This window comes from Dendroctonus ponderosae, unplaced genomic scaffold, assembly GCF_020466585.1.
Source record: "Dendroctonus ponderosae isolate FM_Combo_2020 unplaced genomic scaffold, Dpon_F_20191213v2 Dpon_F_20191213_4, whole genome shotgun sequence".
In the NCBI taxonomy this organism is placed as follows: domain Eukaryota; kingdom Metazoa; phylum Arthropoda; class Insecta; order Coleoptera; family Curculionidae; genus Dendroctonus; species Dendroctonus ponderosae.
The window spans coordinates 9811775-9836325 of NW_026018611.1; the positions used below are offsets into that span (position 1 = coordinate 9811775).

A 24551-nucleotide genomic window follows, 5' to 3' on the forward strand; every position below is an offset into this window, starting at 1 on the left:
TATTACAGATTGATAAATAGTGCTCCTATTTCGCAATGAGAACGAATTATTTATAATAATTAAAATAAATCTGTATCTGTAATAAAAGACGCGAGAAAATTCTGTCTTTTTTAAAGACAAAAATTTTTGAGGCGAAATACCCAAAAAGAAGTTTGTAAGAAAATGAATCCGCCTCAACAATATAGAACTTATCCACGAATTTCAAAAGTTTGTGGCCTAATTTATAGACCATCCAGGAATTTTTTCGCAGAAACTGCTTAATTTGAAGTGTTCTTTAAGGTAAAAAAAAACTTAAAAGTCGGAGAAACTCAAACGACACAAACACCGCGAAAATTTACTACAGTCGAGTTGCTCTAAGTGAACGCAACTGTAGCGCTTTCCTTTTCCCTCCCGGAAAATTCGTCTTTTCAGGCAATTTCCACAGTGCCGTGAAGTTAGCGGCAAGGAAAATCTCAATTTTCACCAGCAAACGTAAACCAAACTGTTATTACCTGTTAAATTTTGACACTTTTTTAAATTATGGTGCAGTAAACGTCAAATTCATTAAGTTTCGACCCAAAAACCTCTTTGGAAGTTGCCCAGAGAGCGATTTCCGGTGAAAATAGTTGATAAATCCGCAGAGAAAATTTAATTTCCCGCTTCAAGTCAGGTCCGTCCGCTGAACAGTCTGCAGCTATGTTAACGGCAGTGAAATAAAAAATGGCGTCCGTATCGATCAAAACTTCTGCTATCCGTAAGAAACGTTGAATAAATACGCTTATAATGCCTATAATTGTGACGAAAATTCAACTAAAAATGTCATATGCATGTCGAACTCTTATTTGAAGAAATAGTTTGACTATTTAACAATTTGTCGCCACAAATATTGGTTTTTGTCGATCCTGCGAATGCCAAGCAAGTAGACTTGAATATTTTTTGTCGTTTTGCATGATGTTTTGCTTAACACCAACAGATTTTTTCACACAAACCCAGTTAACCAATCCTTGAATATGCATCTGGCAATTAAAATGTTCAAATTCCAGTGGTTAAACTCCACAAAAGTACACAATTCAACTCATAAAGGTATGCTTTAATGATACCTTTCTATGACAGGTCACTTTACTACGTAAATCTATATTTAACCGGCTTTATTTTTGGCCAAATTATCAAAGCAGGGCCTCCTAATTAATCTCTAGGTTTATTTCAATTATTTAATATGTTTTCCTTGTGGCAGTACACGCTTATGCGCCAGTCACTTTCCCATTTTTTTACCTTAAACGGCGATTTCCCAGCTTTCTCGTGTTATAAAAAGGTGAATAAGCTGTGCGTTGAGACATCGCATGTATCTCGACCTTAAAGACGGAATAAAAGGTATTTATGCCTTTAAGATAAGTGATTTGGGATAAAAGTTTATTTGAAAAAATCAATAAAGTCCGGGCGTAACAAATCGTGGGAGGAAATGTGAGGCTATGTTGTCAAGTTTTCGCAATAAAAAGTTTTTCACTTTATTATCCAACTCCAAAATATTTGGCCTGAAAATAACAGCACACAAACTCAACAAAGGGATTTTAGAGTTATTTTTGACCCTGTTTTACATAATCTGCATTTACAAGTACTAACAGCGATGTGTTTGTTTGGATGATTAGAATTAAGATTTTTTAAATACATTATTATAAAAGAGCTAAGATAATTCCTTAACTTGGATATATGACTTACTAAATATTCTCGCTATTCATCAAACATTGTTCAATATTATTTTTATTGCTATCCATTACCTAACATCATTTTGACAAATAATGTTTACCAGCCAAAGAAAACGTATCTTTCGAATTTAAGGAACTGAAAACTCATTTTATCGAAAAAATATATTGAAGATCTAAACACCCTGTACTCTGAACCGGTTTCCTCATTATTACTTAGAGATTAATGGCCCGCATTACACCTCAATAACCACAGTGATACAAAACAATACTCAGACAACGACTAGAAAAATATCCAGTTTTAAAGATCTAATAAAGATTTAGTTACCCATATTAGGGACTTTTGTAAAGATCCGGCAACGTAAGTAGTTTTGTTATTTGAAAATACGCAAGTGCCACACGAAATCAGCTGTGAGTTGTTTCATCTATAAGTTCTCCGATTTTAGGCAAGCACAAATACAAGGAGTGTGTAGTTGGCAGCCTAAAATTGAAATTCGATCGGTCTTTGAAGTTTTAGTTTGAATACAAATTCAGCAATTTTTTTCAAATGATTTACCATTTCAAACGAGCGTTTATATTTCAGGGCCAAGAATTTAAGCTTGGAAAATCACTTGGACTCAACTGATCAAAATAACAACATAACAATGACGTCGGAGGATTTGCTGCAACCGGGGCATGTAGTTAAAGAGCGATGGAAGGTAAAAATTGTTTTGTTTTATGTAGTCCTGTGTTTTCTCTTACCAGTGTAAGCATTTTCTTTATGGCCGTTGGCATAAGAAAATATGAAGATTTCCAAAATGATCTTAAAGTATCAACAAACTGAGCCATTGTCAACAATTTTTTAAAGTTACACTTACTTTTTCTCGCAGAGTTATTCTTTATGTGCTTCGTAGATGCTTTCATCTGGAAGTTTTTTTGTAATATGGAAAACTGTCTGTAACACTCACAAAATCACCCACTCACTTATTGCTAAGGACAATCCAACTAAAAGTGCGAATTATTGAATGTCAACGACCGATTGACAACGTATTGATGCTCATTTCACAATTGACGTTAGAGGTGCATTTACAATGACATCTGACAAACGTTAATCTCGTTTATTAACACTTTTGCTTCAGATTACATTTTAAAGTGTATATTTATTTGAAATTGTATTGTGGGTCTCGATTTCATTTTATGTGTTTGCTTTAGAATTTAAAAAATGGTTTTAAAAGTTTACTTGATAGTTAATGGCTCTAAAGGAGCGGTTCTCAAACTTTTTTGCTGACGGAACCCTTTTAAAGAACTAAATTTTTAACGGAGCCCTAAACCCTAACTAAACTAAAAAGCACAACGAGCTATATGTGTATTGTTTATTAATAAGCATTAAAAAAAGGTTTTTTTGGAATGAAATGAAAATTGGTAGGCAGACATAATCGGCTGCTGCAAGTTGAAATATAGTTTTTTCAAAATGGCTACGCTTTCGTAAACATCGAAAATCGACGATATCTTGGCTTTTTTAAATGAAAGGTCCCTATGTTGAATTCATATTTGTATTCAACTTTAATTGTGAGTTAATAATGTCCATTTGTCAACACTTGGTTTTTGACATATGTCACATTTATTGCAAAAGAACTGGGATGCAGAGGTTTATTTGAAAAATCGTAACTCTTGGACCATTCCAATTTTTTTATTCAATTTTCAGAAGTTTGGCCGACATTTGGCATTGATTCTCACGCTTTTGTTATTCGTGCGTCTGTTGCGGTGTTTCAAAGTTAACAAAGAAAAAATGCCTGCATTACGATTTCTGAAAAAAAATTCAAATTTACGGATTACTTCCATATCCAAAACATAAAATTTCTTCCAAATACTGCCAATAACTCATAAACGACTTTAGAGGAACATGCACAATGTTAATCAAAGTAGACTTGAAATTCAATTTTACATTTATTTTTGGAGTCAGAAATAGTAGTTTTTTAAAGTACTATTAGTAGCCATTTAAAAAGTGAAGTTTTTGTCATTTTTTTCTTGTCAACTTTAGAAAATCGCAACAGAAGCATGAAACGTAACAAAAGTGTCAGAATCGATGCAGAATCTCTGCGAAACCTTTGAGGATTGAATTAAATAATGCCGATTTAAGTATTTATTTGCAATGATTCAGGAAATATGCATTGCTTAATGAACACCTGCTACTAGGTTTTTTGCAAACAATAGCATGAGTCAAAAACTGTGACAGATAAGTGTTGACCGATGGACATTCTTAACTCACAATTTAAAGCTGAATCCAAATATGAAATCAAAATGGCAACTTTCTATTAAAAAAAACCCAAGATGACATCGATTTCCGGTAATTCCGGAAGTGCCGTCATTTTGAAAATACTATATTTAGACTTGCACAACCGATTATGGTTACCTATCAAATTTAATATCATCAATAAGTAGGTTTCAAATAAGTAGGTTTTTTTTCGGTAGTTTATTTTTAGCTAGGCTTTGCGGAGCACCGGGGCTCCGCAAAGCACACTTTGAGTAACGCTGCTCTAAGGTAAAATTACCATACATCCGTCAAAAAATGGAGAAATTCAGCCTATCAAAATTTACTATTTCAAATATTTATCGATTGACGTAAAATTACAACGTTACAACGTTATACAAATAATAATTCAAAAAGTTTGGTGATTTTCTAGTTATACGGCTCTTGTGTTCAAAGTTAATAATATACCAATTAATTTTTTTAGTGTTATTTCGTCTGGATATTCGGTTTTGAACCACTTTTCACACATTGAAATTCACTAGTTTTCCACAAGATCAATACTTTAAAGTCCCATTTTGGTGAGTAACTGCAGAACTTAAAAAAACTGCATTTAGTTACCGAATCGAACAGAAATAAATCAAAATGTACAAAATAAAAATAAATTGAAGAGATGAAAATATCTCTCCGTTGTTGAGCAGACACAAACCTATAGTCACTTTAAAATAAGGTTGCCTTTTCAGTTTCACATTTTCGAACTTCCATATGAAACATGCATTCGTGTTTTTGTGATATTTTTTTATAAAATATTTGTGCATCAGATTTTGACAAAATACTATTGCATTTGTGGAACTACAATCTGATCTATCCCGGTTTTTCCACTTTTTTCTCATGTTTGAGGTCAAATTTCTGCGCCAAAAATTCCCGCATCCCTGTTAAAGTTGTAATAGTGAGAATAATTTTCCATATTATAAAAATTTTCCATATTATACCTATTAATAAAGCAGATTTCAAAAGTGCTATCGAAAGCAATTTTCTAAAAAGTGGTCATACTTACGCAAATGCCGCTTTTATCATGGAATGCAAACTGGATATATGAAGAAAAATTTCCTATATTTTTAATTTCGAAAACTCGTATGTGGTCGTGGCGTGTAAATGCCGTCTTAAGATAAAATCACGTCATTTTTCCGATGATGCAAAAATCCGATTGAAGTTGATCATCAGCTCCTTTATAGATACGACGAATATTTGTTAAATCAGCATTCCTTATGCGCCATGAATTCGATAAACTCTATTTATTATTTGTCATATTTTTGCGGTATTAAATTTTTCATTATTGCACTACTGATGTAACAAAGCCAATGAAATATGAATAAAATGAACGCCTCGGTATTTATTTTAAACAAAATTTACATTGGAAGAGATACTTTACTTTAGTCACACCATGCCTTTACTTTCTATGTTTTGCGGAAAGATTTAATTGATTCAGTAGGGACTACGGAAAACTTCGTTTTAAAAGTAATATTCATATTCGTCGGCTAATCGAAGTCCTAAATTGAAATTATTAAAAATACGCTCCTTGTAATGTCTCTAAATGTTCTGTAATTTTTCATATCTTTCTTTTATTTAATCCCTAACAATGATAACAGAAGCCCTTTTATGTTGGTTCGTATTGAAAGTTGTGTTTGCATGATTATGATTTCTAATAATGCAGTTACACTAACTGGAACATCAAAACTAAATAAGTAAATAGCGAAAGTTAACCAACGTTAGCCACACTATCGGACCGTCCGACAATCGGAAATCGGACGTACCGATGGGACTGTTCCATTTTAATATAATTTTCATCAACGAAATTAGGTTTATTAATATGACTGGAATACTTTAATAAAGTTTTATTTGCTTAGACAGTTCCAATCTCAAAAAGCTAAATTAGCTGCCAAATTGAGATTTTGATCGGATCGGATATGGTGAACGATTTGGCGAGTATCTAATTAGAAAAGGAGACATGGCTCATTTATCTACATAAGTTGGGCAAAGTTTAAGTGTTTAAAAATGCGTTGCAAAGTATTTGGTCGAAGCAAAACGTCGAAACTTTTGCTCTCCAGAAAAGCTTTTATAAATAAAAGAAAGTCTTTTATAAAATCTAACAGTGAAAGCTTGAAGCTTTTCCGGATATAAAAAGTATTTGAAGACAAAATTCATTAAAAAATGAGCAAACTTTGGAGACGTGTTACACAATGTCTGCTAATACCTAGCGAAAATCGAAACTCCAGGTTTAAACAACCGACTGTCTTCTATAAAATGCGACAACGCGAAGGTTTATAACTTGTTTTGATGTCGATATACGAATTTTTGAACGGGGAACCACAAAGATCTAAATATCTGTGATGTCAAAAAAACAAATTAATTTCATTTTATGATGAAAAACCGACGTTTTTCATTTAAAACATGTTTTAAGCTTTTCCGGATTTCAACAAAACGAGCTTGGTGTGTTTAAAAATATATAGCTTTTACTAAAGTCAAGAAACTAATTTATGTATAAAAAATGCTAGAAACTCCTTGAAAAATGAGCAAACTATCGAAAAAACTATTTTTTTTAATTTTTCTCCATGAAATCTAACTGAAAATGAACGTCAAAAGAATGCGGTGCAAATTGTTTGATGAAAGTGAAAAGACGAAACTTTTAGGCTTCAGAAAACCGCCGTCTTTTAAAATAATTTAAAAATTGTGATTTTCCGCACCGAACGTGCGAAAAAGCGCCGCAAAAATCTGATAGTCGCGAAAACCGAAACTTTAAGCCTTCGAAGCAAAGTTTTTTCTATAAAAAAAAACAACAAAAATTTCCTTAAAAATGAAATTTGGGAAATATGTTTCAAAGTTCTTTATGATGGCAGAAGAATGAAACTCTCCGGGTTTAAACAAGCAACCAAAAATGTGTAGGTTTTTTTAACTTTAAAAAACTAAGAAAAACGAATTTCGGAAGACAAAAAATTCTTAATGTTTAGGGATCAAGTAATTCTTTAAATCTTTATTGTACTACTTTTTTGAGATGAGAACTCTGTATATTAGGTGCACGATAGTGCGGGAAAATGTTTATCTATTGTATCCACCTGTAAATATATTGCGCTTCAACTTCTATAAAATCTAAAAAAATGTTCAAAAATCAACAATTAAAATGCGGCTTAAATGGACAAAAACTGAGTTTAGCATTTATACCAAAAAATGTGTTATCTGTATTTTTAATCATTCTCTCAGCAAAATTATTGACCTAGTTATCTGCTAAAAATTGATTCAATGAAGAAATAAAGAAAGCACTTTTGTGGAAGACCTGAAGAAAATTGTAATTTATTTGAATGGTTAAACTTTCTAGCGAATTGGAATTATATAATAAGTAGAAAATAGCTTGGAATATTTTTATGGCCCCATTGTGCTTAATTTTTTGCTTATCGCAATTCGGTGTTTTCATTGGAGAGATCTCCAATAGTTAATGAAGAAACCAAACAATTAATAATCACAGAAAATCAACAATTTATTTAACATCATTTAAAGTTCCTGAATTCCGCCCAGTCTGAGTCAATCAATCGATTGATTGACTCGTAGACTGGACTTATTCAGTAATTATCTGCTGGATAAAGTTATTCCAAGATAAATTGTACATTATACCATTGTCTTTGAATATTAGTATGCACAATCGCATACACGTAATTACGATCTCATGATTGATGTTCCATGGGTCGATTGATTCCTCGAAATGTAAACTGCATTTACAGGTGACATTGCATTAGAAAAAAATGTGTTATTTTATTGGGTGATTAGCGTGTTTAAATGTGATTCAAAGCTCTGGCGCCTTATCGGAAGCCTTTTATGGCAAAAGACGCATCATGCGAGGTTTAACACGATTTAGTTTGGCATTATTAAATTATTTACATTACAAGTTAAATTTCATCAAATAATTTTACAATTACATCGTGATTAATAAAAGAAATATGCAGCGCAATATTTAGAAATCATCAATTATTGCTAAAAAAACTCATTACGTCTTATAATTGAATTAATATCCCGTTTTTATCATCATATCAATATCCTAGGAACTTTGCTATTACAAACTTTGACCCAACCAAATGTGTACAAATTAAGCGAGTTAGTGATTTTAAATTAAATCGATTGACACAACAAAGGCAATGGTTTAATTTCAAACAATATAATTCAATTTTGTGTTTTTAATAAAAAGCCGTTAATTAATAGTTTAATATGACGCCAACTGCTTATTTCCAGGTTGTTAAAAAAATTGGCGGCGGTGGGTTTGGAGAAATCTACGAGGGTCAAGATTTACTCACTAAAGAACAAGTTGCCCTGAAAGTAGAGAGCGCCAGACAACCGAAGCAAGTACTCAAAATGGAAGTGGCTGTGTTAAAAAAGTTGCAAGGCAAAGAACATATTTGCAGGTAATTTTTTTATATTAGACTGTAAATTTGGATTCATTATTATTTCAAGTTATTTAATTAGATATCTAATATTGAAAAGTCTCACATCGTATTTTGCAATAACTACAAGCCATTTACTATTTTGCCATGATACTAAATAAATGCGGTAAATTACTCGATAGGTAATGAGAAGTTTAAATATAGTCCCCATTTGAAGTTATTGTCATTTCGCATGCAATCATATATGACAAACTTTAAATAGGATATATATGTTCATGTTGTACGGCTAAGTATCGACCTGTCTTCGGAAAAAAATGAATTTTCCGTTTAACCCAGGAGTGAAATTGTATTAAGTAAAATACCTACCTATTAAGTTTTTTATATGACATATTTCTAAGTTTCAGTAAACAGTATATGAAATCCTTGATCACCACAGATAGTCGAAACTCAACTAATTGATTGCAAACTCACTTCGTACTATCCAATCTATTTGAATAAGCCGCCAATTTTCTGATCAAATTATTTTTTTTTAAAGATTTATAGGCTGTGGTAGGAACGACCGATTCAACTATGTAGTTATGCAACTTCAAGGAAGAAACCTTGCGGAACTCCGTAGGGCGCAACCCAGAGCGGCCTTCAGCCTCTCCACAACTTTGAGATTAGGACTTCAAATTCTTAGAGCTATTGAAAGTATTCATTCAGTTGGATTTTTGCATCGTGATATTAAACCTGTAAGTATGCTATATATTCTCTTGTCAATCCTCAATTAAACGGCCCTTTTGTGTGAGATTTCCACGGCCTATTTGCTCAAACCGTTATTCGATTTAATTTCAGAGTAATTTTTCAATGGGTAGACTGCCATATAATTGTAGGAAAGTATATATGCTAGATTTCGGACTTGCTCGCCAATATACAACAACTACAGGTGAAGTCCGGGCACCTAGAGCGGCGGCAGGTTTCCGAGGTACTGTTCGGTACGCCAGTATAAATGCACATAAAAATAGAGGTAAGAACTAATTTATGAATATGTGAATACAAATTTTAATGGCATAATTTATAAGTAACTATCTACAAATCGTCCTATATAAGTGGGGTTATTGAGTGGCCTGATGATAAAAATTATTCCGAGAAGAGCTTTTAAAGTTATTTTATCAACTTTATCAACTTTCGCTTTTAATTGACGATATTTAATTTAGAAGGGTACTTTTCAACTAAGGGTTTATTCATACAGAAATGGGTCGTCACGACGATCTTTGGTCTCTATTTTATATGCTGGTCGAATTCGTCAATGGCCAATTACCGTGGCGAAAAGTAAAAGATAAGGAGCAAGTAGGACTGATGAAAGAGAAATATGACCATAGGCTTTTATTAAAACATTTACCTTCTGATCTGAAACAGTTCTTGGATCACATACAAAGCTTGGAATATGCAGATAAGCCGGATTATGCCGTAAGTATTTAACTTTTTAACGAAAATTGCTTGATGTTTTTTTCTGAAAGTTTAACAATCTAATTAATTGCAGATGCTGATCTCATTATTTGAGCGTTGCATGAAGCGGCGAAATGTTAAGGAATCAGATCCGTTTGACTGGGAGAAACCCACAGGAGATTCCCAGCCAATTAGTCAAGTTTCTCAAGTTCAGCCTCCTACTACCACTCCCACCACATTAGCCAGGCAAACCACCAAACTACTTACAACTACTGAGAATAACCAAGAGAATATTGAACCTACGGATAATAAAGAAGTAAGTCTTATTATCATGCATTCCTCAGTTAATAAGCATTAATATAATTATTCCGAGCAGATCCAAATTGATGCCCGAAGAAGGATAGAAGCCGAAAATACAGCGCCACTAGCGACAGACACTCAAACCAATGCTGGTAGGCCAGGAGTTGATAAAAATTGCAATGCAACCGCCGTTGATCAAACTTGTAAGTTTGTTTTTAATCCTTATGTTCAATGTTTGATTGGTTTATTTGTTGTTTCCAGCGCGAAGGCGACGCGCAACTTCGCATTTCGATCAAGCACCTACAGATCGATTGGACAATGAGGCAGCTGTCGCTTCGGCCAAGTCAACTTCCGATGCTCCTCGTCCGGCTCCTTTGCGCAAAAGTCAATCGGGAGCTGCTACTTTGGGCCGATTGCGTGTTGCAACTCCTCCCCAAGGTCAAAGTGGAAGTCTAGGAGAGTCACCTGCCACTCCAGAACAAGAGCGGCCGCGAAGAAGAGCTCCAAGTGCGGCGAGAAGTTCGAGAGGGACTCGTGACCAAAGTGTAACTCAATTTGCTGTGATGGATGACGAAAACGTGAGCCAACAGGTATGATTACATATATTATTTTTTATGGAGTTTCGGTACTGAGACTGGCTTTTGTTATAGGTAACAAGAGGAGGTGCCTTAACACTTGTTAGCCAATGGAAATCTCAATTCGATGATAGTGAAGAAACAACCGACAATGAATGGAAACCAGAGTCGCCGGAACATCATCGAGGCGGTGGATCTCATGCAGGTTCCATTCACCAGTCCCACTTGCAAGCGGCTCCAGTTGAATCATTGGCAGGTGTAACACCTCAGGTATGTTTTACTTTTTTAACTCAATAATTGAATATTTCTGTATAAAACAATTTATTGACAAAGACAAGCAGCAAAACTTGCTTCTACTTATATTAAAGTATCGACAGTGTATTTAATTGATTTATACCATTTTTGCAGACGCAAGCTGTCTTAAGCAAAATAAGCGAAGACTCGAAAGCTAGTCACAGGAAATACGTGAACATTGCCGGAATTGAGGATTACCCTGAACTCGTTGGTAAGTTATTTTTTTTATTAGAAAACAGTGAAACTGATTGTCGGATTCTTGCTCTCGACCAGACAGATTTTTATTTAACTAAATAAATCATGGGTTATCATCTCATCAAAAGCGTACTGTGATTAGGGGCGATCGGGCCTAACTTTTATTAAAAAAGTCTGGCTCTTCTGCTGTGGATGGTCAAAATTCGTTAAAAAAATATGTTGTTTGACCATCAATAGCAGAGGAACCGAATATTTTTTCTTAATAAACTATTTGCGCCAAAGAATGTCTCAGTGGCGTTTTGATCAGATGCTTACGGGACGCTGTATATATAACAAAATATAAAAATGTTATAAATACTAATGACATTTTTAAGCAAAAAATCGTAACATAAGTAGAATGTTTTTACAATTTTTGTGTGAACATTTAAGGAATTGATATACATTTTTTTCTTAAAGTGAGTAAAATTTCTAGGCTCTCATTCCATATAAATCATTTACACTTTTGGAATATAACGAACATTTTATCAAATTGTTTGAGACCATGAATACTTGACATTTTGTGCATGGGTTTACACACCCGAATAATATATTTCCTTTAGGCACTAAAAAGAAAGTGAGAATTCGCGACATCTCTAAGAGAAACGCGGGTCTTAACTCGATTTACGAGAGCAAAAGCGAACGGGTATTTTTCCGGGCATTTTTGAATCCGTTCAGCTGCAGAAGCTACAAGACAACCACTTTTGCTTCGTCTCTAGCGGATATTTTGTCCTACGCATCGGACGAGAGTTGTCCCCTTGATTAATTTACGTAAGCATATCGTGTCAATTTTAATTCGTGTCCTGTGCCGTTCGTGTTCTTAGTGTTATAATAGCGTTCTGTGATAGATTAGTTTTGATTTGCATGATTACGAGAAAGGCAACAAGAATTTTGCTGTTCGGCAAACCACCAGACGAAGGAGAAGCAAATCCAATTCAATTTTTTAAACTACGAGTGGGAGAATTCAGATTACGTTGTTTGGTTCATTGACTGGTAACTTTACAATCAGATTTTCAAGTTATCATATGAACTTCGATGTGATTTTAACCCTAACAGAACTTCAGCTTCGGGAACTTTATCCAGCTGGAAACTGCCTCTTATCGTTTTCAACCTAACCAGGAAAGCGTTTTCTGCATTCACTATTTGGCGGATGAATGTATTAAATAAGTGATGGGAATCAGCGAATTATTTTTATAATCGAGATATGCTACATAATCGAAATGATAACTCGAATTATTTAATAGAATCGATTTACATTTTAAGGACTCCGAAAAGGGACGTTGATAATATTAACGACTTTATGGGTAATTTTTCAAAATAAAGTGTATATTATTATTCCACAATGGCAAATGTTGTTTTATTAAAACGGAGTAATATCAATGACCGAAAACTTTTCAACGCTGTTCACGCAAAAAAATGTATCTGATATTTTTGTAATTCTTGTCATGCATGTTTCTCTTGTTTCTGTACCGTCGATCAAGTTCAGGCTCCAATAAATCGCAAAAGTCGAATTATTTCTTGTTATAAAACCTCTGTTTCCTTCTTGTTATAAAATCCCTGTTTAATATCAGTTAATTCCTGATCGACTTTTCTCTTCTCTTTATTTAGAATTGTTCTGTTCCTTCTCTTTCGACAGCCTCTGGAAAAACATGATATATAATTATTTTCTGCCAAAAACGCTTTCCTATTTCATCTCACTTTAAGATCAGTTATTACTTCGAGTGGTTTCGTTCCGAAAAAATGTCTGGTTTTGCATTTTTGTTGGTAATCTTGAATCAGTTTCCGTATCTTTCGCGACTACTACGAGATAGTATCATATACTCGTATTATCGAAAGTTATTCGAATTCATTCGAGTCTTTCCAGTGTCCAATACTCTCGAATTATATAATTCGATGCTTCCCATCACTAAACGATACCGACTGTTACTGTGAAAAGATTGTCACTAGGATGATCGAGCATAAAGTATGAAACGTTTTTGTTTTCGCGATGTATGCAGCAGTTTAGAAACGTTATTGTTTGTATTATTTTTTTGCTTATTTTGTTCTTCCTTTTGCCATTTAAGGATATATGGTACCCAGATCCTGCCAGCTGCAAGAGAAAGCTCATCAAAAGGCGCTTAAATTACAGCATAGACTTGCTCAAACTTAAAATTTTGCAAAAAAAATTTCAAATTTGATCTTATTGGAAAGCTATGATCGCTTCGAACATTTTCAAGTTTAAGATACTGATTTTATTTAGACTGATTTAACTTTTAGATTAATGATTTCGTATTGTTTTATACATCATTTTACTTTTAATATTTCTCACTTTGATTGGCAGGAAACAGTTAAGGTGCTTAGAAATGTATTTTAATATACATTTACTATTGAAATTATTTTAGATCATTGCTGATTGTCATAGCATAACGCGGGATATGTTGTAATACTAAGCTATTTATTTACTTGTTATTTTTATTGTTACAGTTATTTTTTGTTTAAACTCAATGTATATACATGCTATATTAAGTAATTGTAAGATATTTATTGTATATGGTTGGAAATCGAATAAATAATGTGGTTTAAATTGAATGTTGTTTTTCTTGCACCCATTTTCATCATATAATGTTTGTATTAGCGGACTTTGACTGGAATGTGATGGAATTGGATTCGAAACATGCTAGTGCGAAGTATCCATAATATATGTAGTGTCACGAATTGTGCTTGCGCCAGTTTATCTTACAGTAATTACGGTGTAATAAATTAAATATAATGTCACGTATTCAGGGATAATAAATGTGATAAACCTGCTGTCGGCAGATATACATGTTTTTACAATTTAGCGAATCGCCCCCCAGTTGTTTAAAACAAGTAAAAACGTGCTACATTTGTAGTGACCTTGACCTTTGCGGGTCATGGTCTAATACCGATGACCTTGACCCATTTTCTTTTTTGGTATCTCACATTAACAATATAATGTGTCTCATGCTATAAATAAATGTTGAATGTTTGAGCAACTGCCAGTGAAGTTCTAGACCCATTGGGCATGCTGCAATTATAATCATTTTGTATCCAGTTTTAGTACCACTGGATCTGTTTATTTTTTATGTTGTACATGTGATTTTGATTTTTTTCAATTGAAGCTTAAAGGAGTTTTTTTCGGAGCAATTCCTCAATTGCGATGTATGTGACTTGATATGTTATTTTAATATATTTTTTAACTTGGTTGTTTTCTACAATTGAAAAATCATATGCAATTATAGCTTATCAAAGGATTTCACAAGTATCAACCTGGACAGGCATTTCATGAATCTGAAAATGATTTTGCCATTTTGGGTAATCATTTGAGCAAGCCAAATTGCAATCGGTTTTTCTACCCTATTCTTAAATAAAACGTCTTAAAATGTGATGTCTTTTTAATACTGAGCCTTCGAATTTACTTTGGATTTTTAGGTTTGAAAACTATTTTTATTATTTTAAAGGTCTTTTTCACTTCATGCGAACGTTCGATATATAATTCGAGTAATTTACAGTAATACGACGAAGCACATGCCCAAATCAAATGGTCTGCTGATTTGTTGTTCAGATATTTACTTATTTAGAAGTATATTTCGTTTTGAAAAGAATTACATACACATTTAATTTATGCATATGAAAACGTAATCAAAGTTTCACTTTTTCATTTCTGAATTTAACCTGAGTTTCACGTAGAAACTTAATTTTAACATTCTAGACACTCAAAAATCCATATGTTGATTATAAAACTGCTTTCATATTAAGTGGTGTCCCTGTATACAATTAATAAGCTTTTAACGTTACCTCGATGAATTTGTGTTTTTAATCAACAAGTTGTAGAGATGATATACCTATTTCTAATTGACGCCAGCTGCGATATCTCACTGGATTATCAGATTTATTTTTGATACCCGACTTAACCCAAACTAGAGTTCCACGCGCGTTCTTGTTTATTTTTATACATATCGAATATTTTCCGATTTTCAAACAATCGTTAGTGTTTTCCGAAATTTTATAGCCCCTACGTTACGACTATTTTTATAGATTGTTTTCCCTGTCGCCATCCAACAGTTGTTTGATTTCTGGCTTAGATTTTCTAGACCACGAACCAGTTGCGAATATTGTTTGAAACGACCGCTTACAATTTTATTTTGGCTTCTGCAAGGTAAATACCTTAAAATAATTAACATGCATAATAGAGAATTTCCAATTGTTATTTACATATTTATGGTTGCTTCGATTTATTAATTCTGTTATTTATTTTTAACACCAACTGAACTTTTGGACGTAAAATTATCATTGAGGGAAACATGTAATGGTCATCGCTTATGAGTAAAAATCAAAAGAAAATTAATTTAATTTTAGTTTGAGATTGGATTGTACTTTTTACTACTTTCTACTTTGGGACTTTTAGATTTGAGAAGTAATCTTAGATTTAAATATTTAACTTTATTTGCGCACGCTTTCTTTGAATTAGCACTGATTAATAGCTTGCCTAATTCTGAAGTCCAATGACTTTACTGAATTATTGCCGAAACATTTAGTGAATTGATATGAAAATTAGTACCATTTTTATTATCGCACTATCAGGAACACTAAACATTTTATATTGTTTGTAATTTCGCTGCTTACACTACATTTATCTATTGCATGTCAAACTATTTAGCGTTTAGCACTCGTGTGCTCAATTTCCAAAAATATAGAACATCCGCATTGAACGTGATTTTTGCACTATTGACTAATCAAATTTGACGAAGAGGAGTAGGTACGTTATATTTGATCACTAATTTTAACATAATCTCTAAATCCCATTTAAACATTAAATGCACTAACAATGATCAATAAATTCGGATGGAATGTACTATTTTCCAATCCACAGCATAGATTGGGTGGCTATGATATTTTTTCGTGGAAGTTATAGCGATTGATAAAACAATTTTTACTTTGTTCAATTTAACAGAACATACACGATGCCAACAAAATGCTACATTTTTGAAGATTGAATATCCTATTTGTTATTAAACTATGATTTTTCTGTTGCAATTGGAAACGTTTCTATATCAAAATTTATAGGCGTAAACTCTTTTCGTAATACTGAAACTTGAAAATTTATATTTTTACTGGAAATGATGGAAAAATATACACTAGAACGTGAAATTTAACAGTTTTTGAATAATGAGCGATTGATGTATGTATTCAGTTTGTCAACGTATTGTTTAATTGAGTAAATGAACGGCTCACCCCGTATTTTTCTGATTGAATGCTGCGATAAGGAGTTGAAAGCGTAATTGCCTATATTGAAATTTTTATTATTTATTATACATACATGCCATGTCGTACATTGTATATATTGGTACAATTATAGATTTTGCTTACGTGCTTTTACACATTTAGGTTTTCTTGACTTTTTTATGATTGTTTAATTTATTTATTGTAGAATTGAAGACTTAAATCTGGGAAAGAAGTATTTGATAATGTAACTTTTTTTAGTTAAAACAAAGCAATGACAACTGGACAACTTTGTTACAGGTGCTCTTCCTCGAGCTTGGTCGTGTCCTGCTCTTGGGCCTAGAATCCGTCGAGCTCTTAAGCCTCCACTTCTGCAACAAGCGGCTTTCGACGATTTGGTGTTCCGAATGGATGTAATGCGCAACGTTGCGTCCAAGCATATAATACAGGCAAAGGAGAATGCGGAGGTGCCTAAATTCAATGCGGAATTGGGACACTTTCCCAGCGAAAAGACTTGGACCAGCTTGCCGGCGGTTGAGCTAGCTGAAAAACAAGACTTCAGAGAGGATGAGAATGTAGATGAGGGCTTGCAAGAGGTAAGACCATATGATTTGCTTTCAAGGATAATTTTATGTGAAAATAGGTGAGAACGTTTGAGTTGGATTGTATCAGATTAAAATATGTAAACATTGGTATCTTTAATTGTTAATCTAATTATATCCTCCAATTGATTCAAAAATAATCCGGTTCTATAATAAAATTGATCTTCTACTTTGCGGGTTGTTGATGTGGTTCTTTGAATTTAAAATGATAATAAATATTAAATATTTTTGTTCTCATCGAAACGTATTTATTTCATTCAATCTGATTCTAGGTATATTTATTTTATACTCTTCGATTACTTTTCAATATCTTTTTGATCGAAATAAACTTTTGAACTTTATTGGGGTACTTTTTCGTTTTTTTATGTAAAATGCTGAAATTTACAGATAAACCCTACAAGGAAAAATATACATTATATGAAGAAGGCGGGTGTTGACACAAATTAACAAATATAAACTAAACGTTTTCTATTAACTGAAATTGCTCGGACAGCTCAATTAGTGTTTTTGAAAGACGTTTGTAATTTTTCTACCACACGAATCAGGGAACAAAACTCATTAAACCTCCTCAGCTTAATTTGCGTAGTTGTATATGGTTGTACCACTAGCCTTTAAACCGTTTGCTGTTATCGATAATTAACTTGTTTACTTACTAGTTTTCTCGAAGATTTCTGAACACTCATCATTTATAACATGTGCATCACTACAATTAAGCCAGGTGTAATAAATTTTGATTGTTTTTATTTACAGCTAGATACGGAGGATATAAATGAAAGCTGGCTTTATTTCGAACCATTCACTTTCTATGATTTAAAGGTTGATGTCAGTTAGCTAGAATATTTCGTTTGTTATAGGTGGCAGGCAAACTGGAAATTCGCGTGGTGCCAAAACCGCCTTCCGACACTAGCGTTACTACCTACCAAGCGACCACTAATTCAACGCAAATCACGGTGCGGCCTCAGTCACTTCCACCAATTGCGACCAAAACTGTGGCAATTCAAAACGGCACTGGGCAAAATCCACCGTTAGAAAGAATTGGCTCCCATGAAAAGCCTGAGCGGAAACCGGTAGAAAGAACAAAAAGTATTTTGAAACAGAGCAGTAAAGAGGGCGGAACTGGCGGAGAAATCGGCAGCCCTAGGAAAGAAGTGGTTATTTTTGCCGATGGGCTGGTAGACAGAAAAGAGAAAGATAAAGTACGTAAATTCGTTCATCAGTGATTTATCGAGAATGGCATAGTTTTATGTCTCACATTCAGATAACCGATAAGAATTGTAATCAACTTTCAGGCCTGCCAGTCTCCAAGACCAAGAGTTCGGTCGCCACCTCCGACAGTCAGTCAAGTTGATGCCAGCACACATAGGAGAGAGAACGAGACAGATCGAGAGATCCAGTGCGATGTCGCCGATGTCCCTGCAGGGAACAATACAACAGATTTAAACAAGTAAGAGAAAATTAACTTATTTACTTGAGGTGTCATATTTGGTTTAGGTGCTAAATATGATCTCAGCCCGATAACTATAAAAATCAATGAGTTGTTTTGTATTGATTGCGTTTTGCTATTCTGCACTGTATAATTACAAAATTTGCCGACTGTTAGTGTTGTTCCACAGAAGGCGCAATTTCCACAATAGGGTTTTTTGTAAATTTTATGAATAACTCAATCAATTAAATATGTGAAAGGTTTTTACCCAAAGTACACTCCTCAAAGTGGTGTACCAGTCTCCATTAGTATAGAATAACTAATAATTATTATCAGCTAATCAATTAATTAGTCCTTCAATCATAAGAAAAATGTACCTTTATTAGTTATTGTTTGTACTCATTTGTAGAATTCGAGACCCACGGTATTTTGAGAATTTAACGGTAGCACCATAGTTCAAATGCTTCTATTCTATTCATTATTATGGCCTTTAGCGTCCATGTCTCGCAGTCATACAGCAGTAGGACAGACCACACATAACATCGCCTTGCGTGATATTTCAATCCGTGTTGTTATTTCTTCATCAGAGTCCGCATTCGCAATCTGCCACTTATGCCTACTAATTTTTCCGGCTGACATCCACTTTGTTTCTGCAGTGTTGATTTTGAGACCTCTCATGCGTTTCATTCACTAGATTTATTAATGTTAGAATCATTATTAATGTAGGATGTATTCTAGAGTTTCTGCCATAATGGCCGTATCGTCAGCGTATCGAATATTGTTGATTGTTTCTCCGCCGAGTCTTACGCACTCCGGGCTGTCTCTAAAGATTCCTTGAATATTTCTTCTGAGTACAGGTTAAAAAGGCTCGGCGGTAGGACATAGCAATTTTAGTATTTGATGAAGGAATTCACAGCTTTTCTGGAGCAACACGCGCATGCAGAATATAGCCTCCCTGGTCCCAAGACCACTTCTAAATCCGAACTGTTTGTCACTCATTTTACTTTCGCGTAGTAGAAATATTACTTTTCTTCGGTAATGTTATGAAGAGGGACTCTAGCCAATCGTCTGGTAGTATTCCTTCGCTGTACATTTTGTTTTAAAATGTAGTTAGACAAACAATGCTCTCTTCGTCTAGAAGTTTAAGCAGTTCAGCAGGAAGTTGGTCTAGTCTGGGCGTCCTGTTATTGTTTACTTGCTGTACTGCTTTCTGGACCTCTGCCTTCAGTATACGGGGGCCTCTGTCTATCTCGTTGTCACAGATCGTGTGTGTCCTGTTTTCTCAGTTGGCATCGTCGAAGAGGTCTCATACCTCTCCCATTCTCTGCATTCTTGTTCCTGATCTACGAACTTTCCGTCCGAGTCTTTGAGTTGGAAATTAGTCATCTGGTTGAACTTCAGTCAATAAATTACATAACAAGTAAATACTTGTAAATTAAACCACAATTATTAAAGGAAAGTTTCTTCTTTATCCATAATGAAGTTATGTGTTAAGTGTTGTGTTTAATTTGATCAATTTTAATCAGGGAAAGTACAGGGCCAACTGCAAGCAGCACGATAGATAAAAAAATTGGAACAGATGTCAAAAAAGTTGAAACTGAAAGCAGTAGTACTGAAACTGATTATAAAGATAGAGGCGATAAGCGAAGGAAGTCGTCATTTGGTAAACAAGGTAAGAATTTTGACTTTTTAACAGGAGTACACTACAGCACATTAGAAAGAAGAAAAACAGCATTATTAGAATTAGTCGATTTTATTACCAAGAACGGTTTTTCATTTAGGTTCCAACTTGAATTTCGAACCTATAGAAACGTTAATGCGCAGTCAATCTTTGAAGTCTGTTCCAAGCAACAAGGCTCTATCCAGTCTACTGAATAATCGGGGCGCGGATTCTCGATCTGAGAGCAGTTCAGGAGCTTCTGGGACCAATCAAGCTAAATCCGTAAGTACCAAATAACGATGAATATGAAAATTGAACAATTTTATACTTGGATTTGACGGATTTTGATCCCAAAGTCATTTCAAGTAAGTATATTATGTGACTTTTTATAGGCCATTTTGCGCAAGAGGGATTTTACTTATAAAGTTTCCGACGGCTTGCTCAGCAACTACGAAATTTTCAAAATATAGTTAAATTACGTTCTTTTTCAAATTGTTCGTTAGTTTTGAATTAAAAAATATATTTGACCTTATTAGTTATTGATGTACCGCAGGGTTTTTCAATAAAAGAATTAAATTCCATTTCAAAGCGCGTCATAATCGTTTAGCAAAATTATAAGTCAAGATTTCTAAGTCATTGGTAAACATATTTTAGATATGTAGATTAACTAACCAGTGATTATGACGTTAATTAGAATATGCTTAATTGTTCATGATAAAATGGTGTGTTACCAAGAGCAAATAGTTGGGCGGTGACCGTGATGCTGATTGGTGAAAGGTGTTTATTGAGGTGCTTGGGTTAATTGGTTAATAGATATCGGCAAAAAACGCACTTTCTGGCTCCAAATTTTTTTGCTTAAAAAGTAGAATATTGACTGAATATTGACTGAATTCCAGGTACGAATTCTTCTTTCATGCCCACAATCAGGCAGACATTTTTTAAATTAAATCTCGCTTTTGCTTTAGTTTGAAAAAAGTGTTTATATGTTTAGGACATGGGGGGTGGCTTAAAAGAGAAAGCGAATGATGAGGAAAGACAACGACTCGTTGATAGAGATAAAAATGGGCGAAAACGTGGCGATGATGGTATGGTAAGGTGTTCGCCAGGCGTGGACTTGAGTTCAAATCCCAACGTAACATTTGTGACAGCTTCAAGCATTCCAGAGTTAAGGTATTTCCAGAAATCAGCATTCCTTTTCTATTATCAAAGATTAGAGTATTGCTTATGTCTTGAAACTATTTTTTATTGGATAAATTTCTCTATTAATTATTGATTTTAAAGAAGGTAAATGGTGTTCTGTTTTAAATTTTAATCTTTGATAATAGATGTATGTCTGTTGGTTAGATGTGACATGTTTGTTAAATTTATGTTTTTGCTTGTGTCCCGTTTAAAAATACTGTAGATTTTTGCGGATTTCGTTAAGTTTGTAAATATAGTTAATTTTTTCAGAGGGAAGTGACTATCTTCTCTCCGTTGGTTTGTGGAACGTCAAATAACCCAGTTAGTATGTGTGCTTAATCCTATGTAAATGTGTTAATACTCTCACTTGTCTTTGCTCACACTAATAATGCATTAATCCGTGAACTACAGAATGAATCCAACGTCACTGTCTCAAGTTCCTGTATTATTTAACAAACTATACATTTCGCAATTAATTAAGCCATAGGAATGCAATATTCGTTCGCCAATCAGGTAACTGGCTGTTAAAACATTGCCTGTAAATTGTTATTTTGCCTCCCAGTCTATGTCCGTAGTCATGATACATACATTTATTTATCATACATGATATTTATTTATTGTCTTCTATTAAAGGGAGAAACGTTCCATCGCCAACGGTCTTAGCCCGGGCATGGAAGAGCAATCCGAGTACTTCGACGCGACTGAAAACCCAACACAAAAAGACAAAAGGCATGAACTGGATGATGAAGATAGTGGTGTAGATAACGCTAGTCAAATTTTGCGAGAATCATCGGTGAGAACTTTTTCTTGCCACTCATGTATTTACAATTTTACTACATTTATTATTAGGTCAATTGAGAGAAACTTTTGCTTACTTACCTAGAACTATGAGGTTTGCTTTATTTATTGACTGTTTGAATATAGACAGTTTTTATTTTGCACGCCGACCAAGCTTAGAATTGTATTTTTTTGTTCAATGAAGTTTTTTCCAACTCTTTGCTTACGAGGCAATAAGTATGCATTTTTAAGGAAGATGTACATAATTAACTGTTAAATTTAACCGTGATTAAACGGAATTGAAAATGATTTTTATTTTTATATTACAGACTAGTCCTGCAATGGAAGGAGGGCGAATATCGAAAATTCCGATCTCTGTTAGTGGTGGCCAACGGCTGGCCAAGTGTATGTCTTGGTCTGGAGATCTGACCCCGGGCCTGCGAAGGCGCAGGCAAGGTGAGAAATACGTCACCGACCCTAGTCAGCTAAAACTTAGGTTTAAAAGACATTCAAGTAGCGGTGAGTTAGTCTTTCACACTTCATATCAGTGTCATTATTTGGTTTGCCCTTGCGTATTCCAAAATGCTTCAAGATCTGATTGTCTGCGAAATTAACGTTGTGTGCAAAAGTACGTACTACTGGAATTATTGATCGAATTTCAGCTTAGCAAGTGATGCCGCTATTTGAAACCTGTGTTATTTCGCAACTATTGGCATTCACGATTCAAATGAGTTTTACTTAATGGTGTAACTTGTACCAATTTGAAATTCTTTTTTAATTACCTTTACGCGAATTAATCAAGATATTTGTTTTTAATCATCAATGCAGGAAAAGTTTAAAAAAAGTTGGGTATTTGTTAATGGAAACACTAAACGATTTGCGCGAAACAACATCTTGTGCCTGAAAAAGTAGCATTTGTTATAGTTTTAGTCAGTTTAAAATATTATAAATTCAGAGTTTTAGTCGAGTCAGAAGTCGATTGAAGGAGGTTAGATTGATAGTTTACAAAATAGTGACTTTCTTATTGCGAATCCTGTATTATTCTATGGGCTTAAATCGGAATATGTTTCCTTCATCATAGCAACTATTTACCTTCCAGTACCTGTTTTAATTTTAACTACTTATTTATATTTATTTCCTTGATCTCGGCTCAATGTAACTACTTCTACTCTTCGAGGATTCTGTTAACACCAAGTTAAATTGTCTCGCTTGGATTCTTGCTGGTATTATATTTTTTCTATTAATATAGGCTTATCTTGCATTTTTGTTTCTTCGTTAATTTTCGGAGAAAAAATGCAAGCAGATAATAGGGTGTCCCGTATTCTCTGCTTGCATTTTCGTAATCTAATAACTAACACATGAAAATAACGAAACTGATATCATAGAGAATATTGGACAGATTAGTGGATGCGCAACAAAAATGTATTGCGCAAAAGGTATACTGAGTAGCATTTTTAGTAGTACCACCTCATCTTAAATATCTTAAATCTCTTAAATATCATGATAATATCATTTAAGCTGTGGTACCACCCTGAAACAGTGAACAGTCCCAGCCACAAATCTACCACTTGGTTGATTGTCTCTTCGTTCCTAAGTAAAAGAAAACAAGCAAATAAAATAGAACAAAACAGACCGGACAATATACATAGATTGTATGTTATCTATGTCTAGCCGACTGAATCTCGTCCCAAACAAAAGCCTGAGATGGCCCAAAAAAATTCAAAGAAGTTTTCTGTCCCTGATGATCTTAGTTCCGCTTACGGGTGTGCTTTCCTCGGAACTGTTCTTAATCCATTTTGTTCATCCGCACCCCCGAACATTTCACCCACGCATTAGCATTTAAGGGTGCTATCTCTATCCCGCCAGTAAGTTTTCGAGTCCTATACAAACTCGTGACCGGAGTAATTAGCTAAGAAAATATAATTTGTTTTAATTATTTATATTCTCTGTACATATTGGTGGCCGCAATCTCTAATTCCCAACAGAAAGGAAACAAAATGCCAAATAGTTCATATAATTAAGGCAAAATATGAATTTACTTTATAAGACTTTCGGGAGATTCTTTAAGAAATAGATTTGTTTTGAATATGTTGTTAGAAAGTGAAGTTTAAGAAGTTCATTTGACCTTGTTTGTTTTCGTCAAAGTTCCGGCGTTCTTATCTAGACAATTGTTTGGGAAATAATATCGTCGTTTCAATGGATCTCCAAGAAGATAATGAAAATATGATTTAAGAGAAACATATATTTTAAGAGTACAATATGAATTAAACAGAACTCCTGATAAACTGTGTCAACCGCAAGACCACCATTGTGGAATAATTCGAATGGAGTGCAACTATGGAATAATTCGATAGTTCCCATCCCTACCCACATAGCAAAATGATATTCCCAGAATATACCTGGAACATTCATGTGATGTACATGCATATTCCTAGGACATACATGAGTTACATTATGAACATTCCATGCATGTCCCAGGAATCTGTCAGAGTTAATACACTGAATGTTCATGGTATGTTCTGGGAATGT

The 24551-nt window shown here is 34.0% G+C and overlaps 1 protein-coding gene across 8 annotated transcripts in view; it reads left to right on the forward strand.

Moving 5' to 3' along the window:
* Window positions 1-24551, forward strand: part of LOC109546444 (tau-tubulin kinase homolog Asator) — a 38044-nt gene that overhangs the window by 9663 nt on the left and 3830 nt on the right. For 2 of the 8 annotated variants that reach the window (XM_019917403.2, XM_048666127.1), the window contains exons 2-19: window positions 2263-2377; window positions 8185-8354; window positions 8869-9064; window positions 9168-9339; window positions 9565-9782; window positions 9856-10077; window positions 10138-10264; window positions 10323-10651; window positions 10712-10906; window positions 11045-11141; window positions 16682-16977; window positions 17838-18179; window positions 18273-18427; window positions 19933-20078; window positions 20188-20348; window positions 21058-21236; window positions 21879-22038; window positions 22352-22541. In XM_019917403.2, the coding sequence (XP_019772962.2) occupies window positions 2263-2377; window positions 8185-8354; window positions 8869-9064; window positions 9168-9339; window positions 9565-9782; window positions 9856-10077; window positions 10138-10264; window positions 10323-10651; window positions 10712-10906; window positions 11045-11141; window positions 16682-16977; window positions 17838-18179; window positions 18273-18427; window positions 19933-20078; window positions 20188-20348; window positions 21058-21236; window positions 21879-22038; window positions 22352-22541 (3470 nt within the window). The other 6 variants (XM_019917404.2, XM_019917405.2, XM_019917409.2 and 3 more) reach the window with 5 other exon arrangements.